At 43.8% G+C, this 12568-nt stretch overlaps 1 protein-coding gene across 4 annotated transcripts in view; it reads left to right on the forward strand.

Annotated features, from left to right (window-relative positions):
* The window catches only part of DNM3 (dynamin 3), a 194806-nt gene extending 185104 nt beyond the window's left edge, over window positions 1–9702 (forward strand). For 2 of the 4 annotated variants that reach the window (XM_067300693.1, XM_067300696.1), the window contains one exon: window positions 3505–3694. In XM_067300693.1, the coding sequence (XP_067156794.1) occupies window positions 3505–3574 (70 nt within the window). In that variant the 3' untranslated portion in view covers window positions 3575–3694. Of the gene's footprint in view, window positions 1–3504; window positions 3695–7663; window positions 8038–9523 lie in introns of those variants that run through there. The other 2 variants (XM_067300695.1, XM_067300694.1) reach the window with 2 other exon arrangements.
* Window positions 9703–12568: the final 2866 nt, after the last annotated feature.

Raw genomic sequence — 12568 nt, forward strand, 5'->3', positions numbered from 1 at the left:
GCATGTGCAACTAGGGACTTCCCACGAGACTGTTAGGGGAGAGCCTAGAGGTGCTTTTGCACATCTCTCATGTGCCTTCATTCCAAAATGTGAGACATCACCATTGTCCACCGGGGGCATATCCAGGGCTTCTGGCCATTTAACGGGAGGCAGACTATGCAGGGTCCTCTCTGAGTTGCACTTCGCCCTGTAACACAACACCACAGCCCCTCTCCCACATCGTGGCCACGTGTGCTAAGTGCCTCTGGTTGCTGGATCGCTGAGATGCTGTGTGATCACAAGAAAGAAGCTGTAGAGGTACCCCAAGACTGTGAAGGACAAGCCTGGCTGCAGGTAGGATGAGGCCGGTCTCTGTGTGTGTTGTGTTTGAATGGCTGGTGAGGTGACCAAATGCATTGCACGGGACCAACTGCAGGATTTAAATCTGGGAGTCAAAGTAGTGCAAGCTTTGCTTCAGACTGCCGTGTGACTGGCATCTTGTTTTCTAGTTCGCACTCGCATAGCAGTGTGTTAACAGCAGAGTAAGCCTGAATCAATTTGGACTTGTTCACCCTGAGAAAAAGAGAACAGTTAAAAATTTGGAGGGTCACATCACCATGGCATTTCAACCAGAGTGGCAATAGGGCCTATCTACCACTCCTCTGGAAGGTACCTCCGATTTCCAGGATGCAGGACCCGCTCCCATGACTGTAGTGTGGGGGGTTACAGAGCTGAAAGGCAGCCCCATGCGACCACACTGCCCTGGGAATGAGCAGCATCGCTGAGGAGCAGGAGTGGAACTGAAGTTAATGAGAAGTCTGCCCTCTTCCTCACATATGTCCATACCCAGGCCCATATGGAAGGTGTGCACAAATATTTGCATTGCCCAGGGGCCCAGAAACATGCATGCATCTCCTCCTGGGAGGTACCCGCAGTGAATCGCTGGGGGAGAGCGTGGGCTGAGGAGCCCCTCGCTGAGCAGGGCTGCCCGGGGGCAGCGTGGCAGTGTCGGCAGTGCTGCAGGGAGCCGTGAGGCTCCGGCAGTTCTGCCTGGGGCAGGCTGAGGAGAGAGGCCCAGGAAGGGAGCGCGGAGAGAGGCTGCAGTGGCCGCTGCGCCACTGACCCTCGCGGCGGCAGCGGCTCCGTGCCAGAGAGGGCCCCTTGGGAGTATCAGCTTCTTCTCGAATTGTTAGTCTGAAGCGGGAACGAGAGCTTGTTGGGTTTTTTTTCTGGTTCAGTTCTAGATTGAGCTTAATGAAAACTTCAGAATAATAGTTCAGGTGTAGTAACGGTTCTGGTTCAAGGAGAAAATGGCTCAGATCCATTTTTGGTTCAGGTTTGGTTTGACTGATTAAATCCAGGATGTTCTCCCACTGTGCTCTCTAGTTTCTGATCCAGCTAGTCTTAAATGGCAATTTGACTAAATTACGTTATTGGAAGTCAGTGTGCTACATTCAACCTGGTATTAAAATACAAGGCTGGGCTTGTATCTTTTAAATTTGATATGAAGACAGCTGTATGCGTTTTCCCTTGTTTGTAAATTGTATACACATGATATGATGTTTTCAGTAAGCACTAAACAATGCAATGTGAGGCATTTCAATAAAGGAATAATTTAATGTAACCCAGCAGAAATGCAGAGCCTTAGAAGTGGTTCTTTATGAAACTACAAATTTTGGAAATGGGTCCAGAAGACCTACACTGGAGCTGCAAAAGAAACAATAGTTAACACAGTAACATTCTTCTGTAAGAAAAATACACCATGAAAAAATTATAATTTTTCCATATAATGGTTTACATGAACGCTTCAGTTGGCATGTTTTGTATTTGTTGCATAGTAGGGATTAAAATTCTCATTTCTTCACCAAAGGAGAATATTGCTGTACAAGATACACTTGGAGCCAAACAAGCTTTTTTTTTTTTTTTGTCAAGTGTAAATTTGTCTCATATATTATGTTCTGGTTCACAGAAGATTAGCACATTCTTGCATTCTGTTCATCTTCCATATAGTTTTGACAGAATGAGACACATTTTCTTTGTTACCTTCTGAGATAGGAACTGTCTCTACTGTCATAGGTGGAGGACAGAGAGAGGGCTGTATGATTTGTCTTGGTCATTAATGAAGTCTGTAAAAGCTGGATTAGAACTGAAGAGTTCTTGGCTCCCCACCTTGAGTTCAGACCATGAGTTTATGCTGTTGTAGAACCGCTATACCATTGTGGTGATCTGGACTGGATTAAGGAATGAAGAGAGCACAGATACTTCCTGTTAAAGAGGAGCAAAAACATTGTGTAAGAGACAGATTGGAATAAATTGCATCAACAAAACCCTGCTGCAGAGTGCTAAAGAGCTAGCTGAGGGAGCAGACTGGCTGTGAAGAGCAGTCACTTAGATATATCTTTAAACAGTACAAAGTGGTGCTAGGCAGAACCGTCTGAGCTAGGGCGAGCACTGAGGGCAGGAGGGGTACATTCACCCCAGGCTCTGTGCAGGCTTTGCTCAGCAGTGGGCTGTGTTAGCCCAGGTGGAACAGAGTATTTACAAAGTAGTCTTCATAACTACGCTGACTGGATTATCTCTGCACAGCACTGAAGTGGTCCACTTAGATGCACTCTAAATACACGCAAAAATGTAGAAGGCAGACAAGCAGTTAGCAGAGAGAATCCATCTACAAATCTAATGGAGTTGATGTGTCATCCTTTGGCCAAGGAAGGGAGGGGAGTTGTGTACTACCCCTGCTCAGCTTGGGCTGCAGGTGGAACACATTCAGGGGTTATGCGGCTCCTGTCTAATTCTTGTTCTGTGGTCTCTTATTGGGTGCAGCCCAAATTGAAATGCAGGGTTTTGCAGTGCACAGGAGCCTAGGCTGAATCAGCCATTTGAAATAGGGGGATAAGGTCCCCTGAGCCCTCCCAAGGAATCTGGGTTTCTCTTAGCAGTTACTGAAGTTGATAGATGAACACATTAGTGGCAAGTGAATGAATCCAGAATCCATCGCCACAGCTGGCATTTTTAAAAGGGGCCATTGATAAAAAGCTTGATATTTGGTATTCAAGCACAGTTTATGTGGCATGGGTCCCGTTGGACCAACTGTTGCAAGAAGTTGCAGGTTTTCTGCTTCTGCAAAAGGCACCTGAAGTTGCTCCAGGCTGTCTCCCAGATTCCCACTGGCCACTCTGAAAAAGTGCCTGTAAGTCCACTCTGTGGCTGTTCAGGCTGGGAGTGACCCTGAAGAAGACAGGAATAATGATCATCCACTGATCATTTACATGGCACAGAAGGTAATTGTGTTCAGAGAATACACAGACTTGACCAGAGAGAAGAGCTGTCTGATGTGCGAGAATAAGGCACAGTTTGCAGAAGCCTTTTGCCTTCTTCCTTATTGTAGATGCTTAGGACTGGCATGCTTCAGTGTAAATGAGCATAAGAATATAATGTTTAGGTGCATGTGCATGTTCACATAGTTATAGCAAAAGATCCATTCTCAGTGTTTCCGCTTAATGTTTCTTCTTTCTTTCTCTCCAGTCGAAGACCACCCCCTTCACCTACTCGGCCCACTGTAATTCGTCCGTTAGATTCGTCCCTGTTAGACTAAATGAAGTTTCTGGCATGCCATTCATTGTTAACCAAATATGTGGAAGCAAATTGCTTTAACTGTTGCAATAACCAATGTATAGTGGCATGTATGGACATCTATAGGCAAGTAACCAATTTTACTGATATACTCTCTGTCCATTCTGCATTGCTTATGAGGTCTTAAATGTTTTGGGAAGGTCTGTGCTGCCTTGACTTTTCCTTGTGCTGTAGCTGATGTTAGCTAACCTACTGACATACATACTCACCCAGACAGCTGTGCTTACAATCCTATACAGTCAAATGAGGGATTGACTTTGTGTGTGTGCGCATGTGTGCACGTGTTGTCTGAGTCTACTTTTTTTCTTTTATCTGAATGGCATTTTGCTTTTATATGTAGCTTTCAGATTTGTAAGGCATATCATTTAAAGAAAGGTTTTCTGTCATTTGGAATTAGAGGGTTATGCCCATTTTCTTCTTTAATGGCTAAACTGGGCTGAGAAAAGCAATGTTGTTTTTTATACAAGCTCTTTGTTGGCCCAACACTTCCTTGTCTCTCTTGCAAGTCTGCTGGATGGCTGCTTTTCCTATAGTTCTCCTCATCAGAAGCCTAGTTTATAAAGAATGTCATTAAACAAGAAGGCTACATATGGTACAATCAGTGTTTTACAACATCCTTCTTTCCACATTGGTGACTGACATCCAAAGTTGTCTTGCTGATCAGCAAGGACCAGGCTGCAGTACCCTGGCTTGGCCTGGGTAGTGCTCTGTGGAAATGGAAATTCAGAAGTCCCAGCAGATAACTTGGAAGTCTCAGTGTGGAGCTGCCACACCCTGCAGCAAGGATGTGAGAAAAACAGTTTGAAGGGCTGGTACATGACAGGCCAGCATGTGCCAGCTTGCTTTGTCCTCTAGTAGCACTTACTCATGTTAGTACTCCCACTGAACTCATTGGAAGCACTACATGTGTGTGAGTGCAGGTGATATGTATAAATATACTGCCTGGCAGGATCCAGAGAGCTGAGTACTGCATTTAGTCATTATGTGAAACGCAAGAATACATATATACGGATGCACAGCTGTAATGGGCTACTATTCCTCTGCCCACTGTGTGAGCCCGTCGACAGAGCTATGGCCTAGGTTTGGATCTGAGCTTTCCAAGGATCCAGTTTGGATTCAAGATACTGGCTCAAGCCCGTCAATGAAGTTCCACTATATAAAGATTTTCTGTTTGCATCTCTTGAAGTCCCCCATGCCTCAGATTGGCAGTCCCTTTATCCAAGTAGGTACTGAGAAGCACTCAGCTGTGCATCCTGGCAATGTATTATTTTAGCAGATGTTCACTTTCAGAGGTCTTCTCTGCCTGTTGTTTTACAAACTGTATATTAGTACATTGTAAAAAAAAATTTATCTTAACTGTATCACTTAATTTTAAAAACTTAGGGCTGGTGTCATCCTTGTGGCTTAAAACTTAAGTCAATAGAATTACACTAGAGATTAATTTGGCCTTGTGTCTTCAGAAAATATTAATTGTTGTTATTACAATTACAGTTACAGATCCCTAGGCAAAGCCTTTGGTGGTTTCAAAGGCCACTTGTATAACCAATCTAATAAATTTATTTATGGAGACTGCATGTAGGGCTACAGTATGTTGTATCTCCATGGTTAGGAAGAATCCAGTCAAAGAGCCACAACCAATGGAAATTTTCCCTGTTAATTAGTCCCAGGCTGCTGATTAAATAACAGTTATGTTCACCACTGAAGCAAATCATGTTTCTGCTTACATGAGAGAGATGAGCTTGGAAAAGCACCATGATTTGTATGTTAGCTTAACTTTAATTTCCTGTCAACCTCATACCTGTGACGCACACCTGGGGAGCCTAGAGGTCAGCATTTGAAGTGCAGTGAAGATGGAATTTGTCAGTACAATGGCATCTTGGCAAACGACTGAAATGGCCAGTGTTTGTCTAGAGAACAGGACCAAATCTTCAAGACCAAGTGCACAAAATCAGCTTACAAGGGAAAAAAGGGTGCAAACCCAACTGCACTTACATTGTTTTTTTACTACAGAAAAGTGAAAACATATTTTGATGATTTTTCTTCTGTTTTCTGCTGTGCAGTGCTCTCTTCTGTAACGTATAATGAATCTATTAGATGTGTTTTTATAAGCAGCTATAGTAGTCCATATTGTTGCCTAGCCAACAAACCTGTATATAGATTATCAGAACTCTCTGTTCCTGGGCTGGCAGCTGTTTTCTGTTAGAAAGCCATGCTTAGCACCTCTTCCACCTCAGCCACTGAAAGTCGTCATTTTAACCCCAAATCTTAATATTCAGTAATGTTATAAGGCCAAGGTCTGGCTTCACCCCACCCAATCCTGAATGCTTGAGTACAGCCGTAGTTGTCCAAGGTCTCCTTTGCTCAGTGGGAAGAGACAGTGCCTCCAGAAGGTGATTCAGGCTGGTGTGACTGCATGGGACACCGGGGTGGTAATGATGGTAAGTTAAGAGCCTCAGTTAGATGGCATAACTCTTGGTCTAAAAATGTTTAATTAAATCTTCCATACTTGAGACTCCTTAATTTATGTTACTCATGGTTTCTGTCAAGTCTAAGGAAATACACAGTTATCACAATTCAGTGTTACCCTTAACTCTGCCTCACAAGAAATTGTATTTCTCCATGGTAATCTTGAATTATAAATGAAACTCTCAAGTGTAGATTTACCAGAAAGAGGAAGAGGGATGAGGGGTCTGTAGCCCTAATGTTAGCACCATCTGGTTCTGCACTCATTTTTGAGGTCGTGGGACACAGCGTGCAGCTGCACAGCCTTTCCTTCTTCTGCATCTCCATTCAGATCACACCTAAATCTGGCCCTACTTCTGAAATGCAACACTTCTGGGTGTACGGGTTAATTAACCTTGAGCACAGATCCAGAGTTGGATGATTTTTATCTCTAACTTCTTGCATATACACTTTTCAGAATAAATTGCATAGCATTTTTCCAAGAAACAACAATTCTAAGTGCTTCCCCAAAAAATTGCTACTTCTAGTTGACTAAATTCTCACCCTCTAACCATGGTCCCTTTCCTCGTGCTGTACAGTGCCTGGAACAAGTTTGTCTCTCTTGCTCACTCCAGAATCTGGTGAGTTGTGTCTCTCCCCATTCCTTGTTCTTGGAGGAGCAGCCTTGGCAACAGCTCGCTCCAGGCCTGAAAGACAGCAGGACAAGCTCACCAGTACATCCCCGTGGATCTGCTGGAGGGACTGGCTGGCTAGAACAGGCCACTTTCCCCTCGGTGGACACCTGTACGCAGGGTGAGCTAAGCCTGAGTTCCTGTATCTAAGGAGCATGGCTTCCTCTCCCGTTGTCTGATTCCTTCTGGGGAAGCTCAGAAGATTGACAGGGAGTAGTGGAGACTCCTGTTAAAAAACTTCTGTTGCTTGAGTTTACGTGAGCTTGGTAATTAGCTGGATGATATATGTAGCTAAGTTTCAGGAGGGTGCTCATCTGTTATTGCATTTAGGCTGAGCCTGGATCTCTACATAAAGAACATGTTCCACCTCATCCCATCATGGATGACCAACAGCTGAAGAGCTCACTTGTGCCATAAATAGCTCTCAGTCTTTAATCTCAAGGGATCTTGTGTTAGGATTAAAAAGATTGTATGTTCAATGAAAAGGTTTATGTAAATAGTTAATGTGTGTTTATTTTGTTGCTGATCTTATTGCACTTTTTGAGTAAGCCTCATAAAAGAAGATATTTATTATATTAGAAGAGATACATTATATGTTATGGCATTTTGTGTTAATGTATAGCATAGAAAATATTATACTCTATATTGCAGACAACTACACTAGACAATATGTATACAGCATATTGAGATTACTGGCTAGCTCTGTCTTTCTGTCTTAAAATAGTCTAAACCTCCTGAATTCAAAGCAGACCTATTTTGCACATGTGACACTGGGGAGGCACCTCATGTCTTGGTGTGCTTAAAGCACGCTGTCTCCTGCTTTTGGCATTGAACCTCCTCCCCCGGGCTCTAACAGAACAGCTCCCTTGTGTAAATGAATGCTACTCTGCCTGTCTTTCCTCTTGCTTTGTCTGCAGGCGAGCTGATACCGATGGCTCCTCCCGTCCAGACAGTCCTTCACTCTTGCTTGATATATGATTTGTTCCGTCTTGCTGACCGTTTGTTTCACTTCCTATTTCTTTACTTTTCCAGAATGGTGTAAACAATGTCTTCTTTTTGTAAGAAGCTAATGCTTAATTTCTTTCTGAATTTTGCTCTGTATGTTAATGCCCTACTTCATATGAGCCAAAACATCTGCCGTTGGCTTCATTGTCTGTAAATGGTTCCTGGTGTTGGCCTTTGAGCACAGCAAGTCGGTTCCTGAAACCATGGTCATTACTGAGCATTGCATACACCTGCTGTAAAAATGTTATGCTGCATTTCTGAACCTGAAATAAACTGTAACTCTTGATGGGCTTTTATTTTTACTTTCTGGATGCGCATGAGTGGTCTTCACCATAATCTCAGTATGCTGCACTCCACTTCTCTGTTTGGACTGCAGTAAGGATTCATCAGAGACACACGCATGTTGCAGTTCATATCACTGGAGATGTCACTTAAGTGTGTGGGGAGATGGGAGGGAAGTGACCCATGGAAAGTATTCAGCTTGCTACCCTGTTAGGGGCTTGGAGTGCTGCAGAGATGTTTTGCTGGGAAATGGGTAAGTGTTTTTCAGGCAATATCTGATATTTGTTTCACTACTAGGGAAAACGTGTTTTGGGGGAGAGTCAGAGCTGAGCAGAGGGCCAGGCTGAGTCCTCAAGAGCAGGAGTTGGAGTGAAGTTGTGCATGTGTGTGCATTCTGTCTAGAAGGGATTTCTCCCTAAAGTGATTGTGTATGAACATGCAGATGCCTCAAAATGTCTCTGTTATTCATTTCCTCCTTCAGATTAGTAAGAGCCAAGTAACTGGAATCAGTGCTTGGAAGAGTGGGTTTGGTCTGTTACGGCACAGCAAGCAGCAAACGCACAACAGCTTCCTACCCAAGGGGGCATTTCCTCACTGAGCACAACAGTCACTATGCTAGTCCTTAGGTATTGGGAAAATGGGGGGAGCAAAACGTGGGATGAGCAAAGCAGCAATATCCCATTGTATATGCAGCAAGTTTGCTTTAACACTTAGGAGCATTTTTTTTGAATAGCCTTTGATGGATATGCCTGAGGCAGTCTCTGCACTCACTTTCAGTAGACAGGAGTGTCACACACATGTCCTGTCTGGCTGGAGTACATTAAATATCCCTGTGTGAGTTGTTTCCCTGTGTATTGGCCAGCTAATATGTCAGTGCTGTCTGCTGGATACTAGGATGAGTGGCCGCTCTTCTCTGACCGCTGCACTAAGCCATTGACTGCCAAGGGTCTTTCCTGCTAATTTTGGCAGTAGATTCATTGCACTGCCATCACCCAAGCTTTTAGCCTTGCTTAGCAATGTCCCCTCCAAATACTGCAATCCAACACATAGATCATCTTGTTTGATCGTTCCTCGAATCCATCAGAATCTCACTTAAAAGGTCTACTTCAAGAACAATGTTTGAAACAAACCGTGATCCAGATTTTAAGGCTGGCTGGGGAAAAGCTCTTCTGGAGGATATTATTTGCTGCAAGAAAATTAGAAAGCTTCTGACCAACGACCTCGGCACTCGTGATGTGATTGTCCTAGTTCTCTGGCGCCAGCATGTCAGATGGGAAGCGGTGAGGATGAAAGCAGAGGCTGTGCTGATAGCCAGCTGATTCTAATCTTGTTCTTGCTCTTTTCCTTACTGTGCATGTTCTGTGCCTTTTTTCTCTTAACCCATTTTATAATTTTGTATATGAGCCATTTTGTTGTATCTTAACCTTTTGTTTTAATTCTGTTCTCCCCCCTCCCCATGAATTTTGGGTTATTTTTTGTTTTTTTCCTAGGCGACCTCCTCCAGCTGTTCCAGGAAGATCGTCCTAACACACGCATTTCATTTCTTTTGTGTTATATACAATCTGTTGTCTTTTTGGCCAAAATTACCTTTAATTTGCACTAGACTATTTGTAAATAAAAATTTTATTTTCAGATGTCAATGATAAGCTTGGTGATAAATAAAATAAAATGCTTTTCCATTAAAGGCTCTACCCACTCTTTCTTACGTGGAGCCATTAACACCCCATGAAAGCAATTGCCTGGGTCCTGTTGAGACTCTGGCCATCTGATGGGGAGGGAGGGACATGCTGCTGGGATTCTACCACAGCTTCTGAATTCATTAACCTCTAGGATTGCTCAGGAGAAGTGGCTTTGGCTTAGTGGTAGCAGGAGGAAGAATAGACAATGACTTTAACAACAGAGACTGAAAGAGAGTCTCTGAAGAGATGTCTAATAAACCAGCGGTGACACCAGACTGTGTGCTGAGCGGAAGGTCCAAGGAGAAGATTGTAGCAGTCTCTCCACTGATGAATCTGCATGATTATAAAGAAATAGCAGCTGCTGTGACCATTTCTCTAGCTGAACTCCTGAATTCTTTGTGAGCCAACCTTGCTGGAGCATCTGAGCTCAAATAACTGTAAGTAGCTACCTCTGGAATTCCAAATATGTCTGTCCCTGTGGCATCCAAGTGAAAGATAAATTCTGGCATTTAATGATCAGAAAATGTGTTTGTTTTGGGTGCTGGAGAAGTATATAAAGGAGTAAGCCTAAAGGAGTTAATCAATCTAATCTAATCAATGTTCTCATTTACTTTTTTCTCATATTAAAACAATGAAGAGGTATCTCACAAACCATGCAGATAAATTGGGGGGAATTTGTGCAGGCATGAACTGGAGGCACAATGTAATGTCAGGATGCCAGCTTGTTTTTTGAGAGGCAGGAACCATATGTTTCTTTGTAGGAGGAAGCTTACAGGGAGAGGGACGTGCAGCAGTGCTGCTCTGGGGATGGGGGCAGGAGAGTAGGTGAAATTAGTATAGTGTGTAGAAGAGACCTGACAATGCACAGGCTGTGCTAAGTTTCAAGCCAGGTCTGACACACCTCTGCTAAGTTCGGGCAGTTCCTCCAGTTCCACCTGATTTAGGTCCCTGCTGAGACCTCATATATCCAGGGAGCTGCTGACTCACCTGGATGTGCTGGTAAATGCCACACACTGTGTTTACTCAAATGATAAGGGGATGCAAGCCCAGAGAGCTGTAGACTCATGCCAATTTTTGTTTCTTCTCACTCAGACTTTGTTGTTTGATAGCGCACAACAGGAAAAATAACAAAGGGATTAGCAGGAAGAAGGAAAAAAAAACAGAAGTACAGCAACTTTTAGGAGAGGGAGATAAACAAGTAATCATTCTTACTGGACCTTTGAACTGCACGTGCTAAGCCAGGAATCCCTGTGCTAAGGAGATTGCAGTGATGGGCAGTGTGCTTCCCAACACCTGGGAAAAGGGAGGAATGGAGGGTCCTAACAGCATATTTGTGAACACTATTGCCTCCAGAGTAGGGAATGGGAAGGGGAGCTCAGACTGGCTAACTTTGCCACATCTTTTGTCTGCGGAACACACTGCTGCTCGCAGTATCTCAATATTGAGGCAAAAGAGCTCAGTAGAATTCAGAAATTGCTTATTTCAGGACTGTTCCTGACAAGCGATGGAGTTTGTACCCAGGGGGCTCTTCAAGAGGCAGGTGGTTCTGGCCATGCTTCACCTCTCAGGTAAGAGTGAATGCGAGCAGGCTGAATTTCACAAAGTGCTTTTCTCCAGGTTGCTCAAAAGTCTGTTCTGCACTGGGGGAAACTTCCACTGCATTCCCTCTGGGCTATGGCATGGTACCAAGAGAGGAAGCAACAGTGAGTAAAAGGTGCCTGATATTTTAGTTCTGTGGCCTTATGTACTGCACCCCAACCAGGAGCTGCTGCTGGTCCTTCCATCTGCCAGCCAACACCCATGCATTAGGCTGTAAGGCACAAGCTTCTTTTTAGGACACTCTGTGGTGTTAAATCTTTCAGCAAAATCCTTGCCTTCTTCTGAAGTATTTAGTAAAAGCTAATGTTTAAGGTAGGGCTATGAACTTCATGGATTTCTGGTAGTTATTCCTAAAATCTCCTAAAAAGAAAGAAAAAGGTATTGGTTGTTAGTGTAAGGGACTTCATGACTGGAAACCTGGGTGACTCTTTGGCATCAGTGCATGTTATGACTTTGGAGAATTTTTTTTAACCTTGTCTGGGCTATTTCCATCCTGCAAATGTGGCATATATTCTGTGGATAGGTGGAGAAGGCTAACAGTGCAGCACACCAGCTGGTGGCATTATGCATCGTAGGCTGCTTTTCAGTGGATGTGTTAGGACAAAAACCCTAATCTTTGTTTCCTGATCATTCAAATTGTTGCTGTAGCCTCTCATGTCACTAAGCTATCTGATGCACAAAGAAAAGGTTAGTGATTACAGTGTGAACTGGAGAGAGAAAAAGATCCTGCTTTCAAAAACTAAAGCTTCATTGTTGCCTGCTTCCCAGGTCCCAGTCTCCTGCATGGGAGAGACGTGGGCCTCTGACAGCCTGTTGTCGCTGTTGTGGTGACTGACGCTTGCCTTTCCCTGCTGCAGACTCTGTAGATGGATATTCCAGGCAGCACATGTCAGTGATTCCCCTGAGCAGCAAGGTTTATCCCTGGCCAGTTTAGAATTACTTAAATTTGGGCTAGATTCAAGTTGAAAGAAAATGTCTCATTGAAGTACTGTATCTCAGTGGATTTGGAAACCACAACTTCAGAGAAAGAAACTGCACCTGCTTTGTAATGCAAAGTAACATTTAACGCTTTCCAGTTGGTTGATAATGATTCGGTTGCATATAAACCAAGAAGGACTAATATTTTTGTTTGGTCCCATCATGTGCATCAGACAAGGCCCAGAACAATGTACTCGGATAGTGAATGCTTAAAGGACATCCAGTTTCACTGCTGAGACAGGCCACTTCCCCCTCTGCAGAAACCCTTATGCAGGGGTC

This window comes from Apteryx mantelli, chromosome 8, assembly GCF_036417845.1.
Source record: "Apteryx mantelli isolate bAptMan1 chromosome 8, bAptMan1.hap1, whole genome shotgun sequence".
In the NCBI taxonomy this organism is placed as follows: Eukaryota; Metazoa; Chordata; class Aves; order Apterygiformes; family Apterygidae; genus Apteryx; species Apteryx mantelli.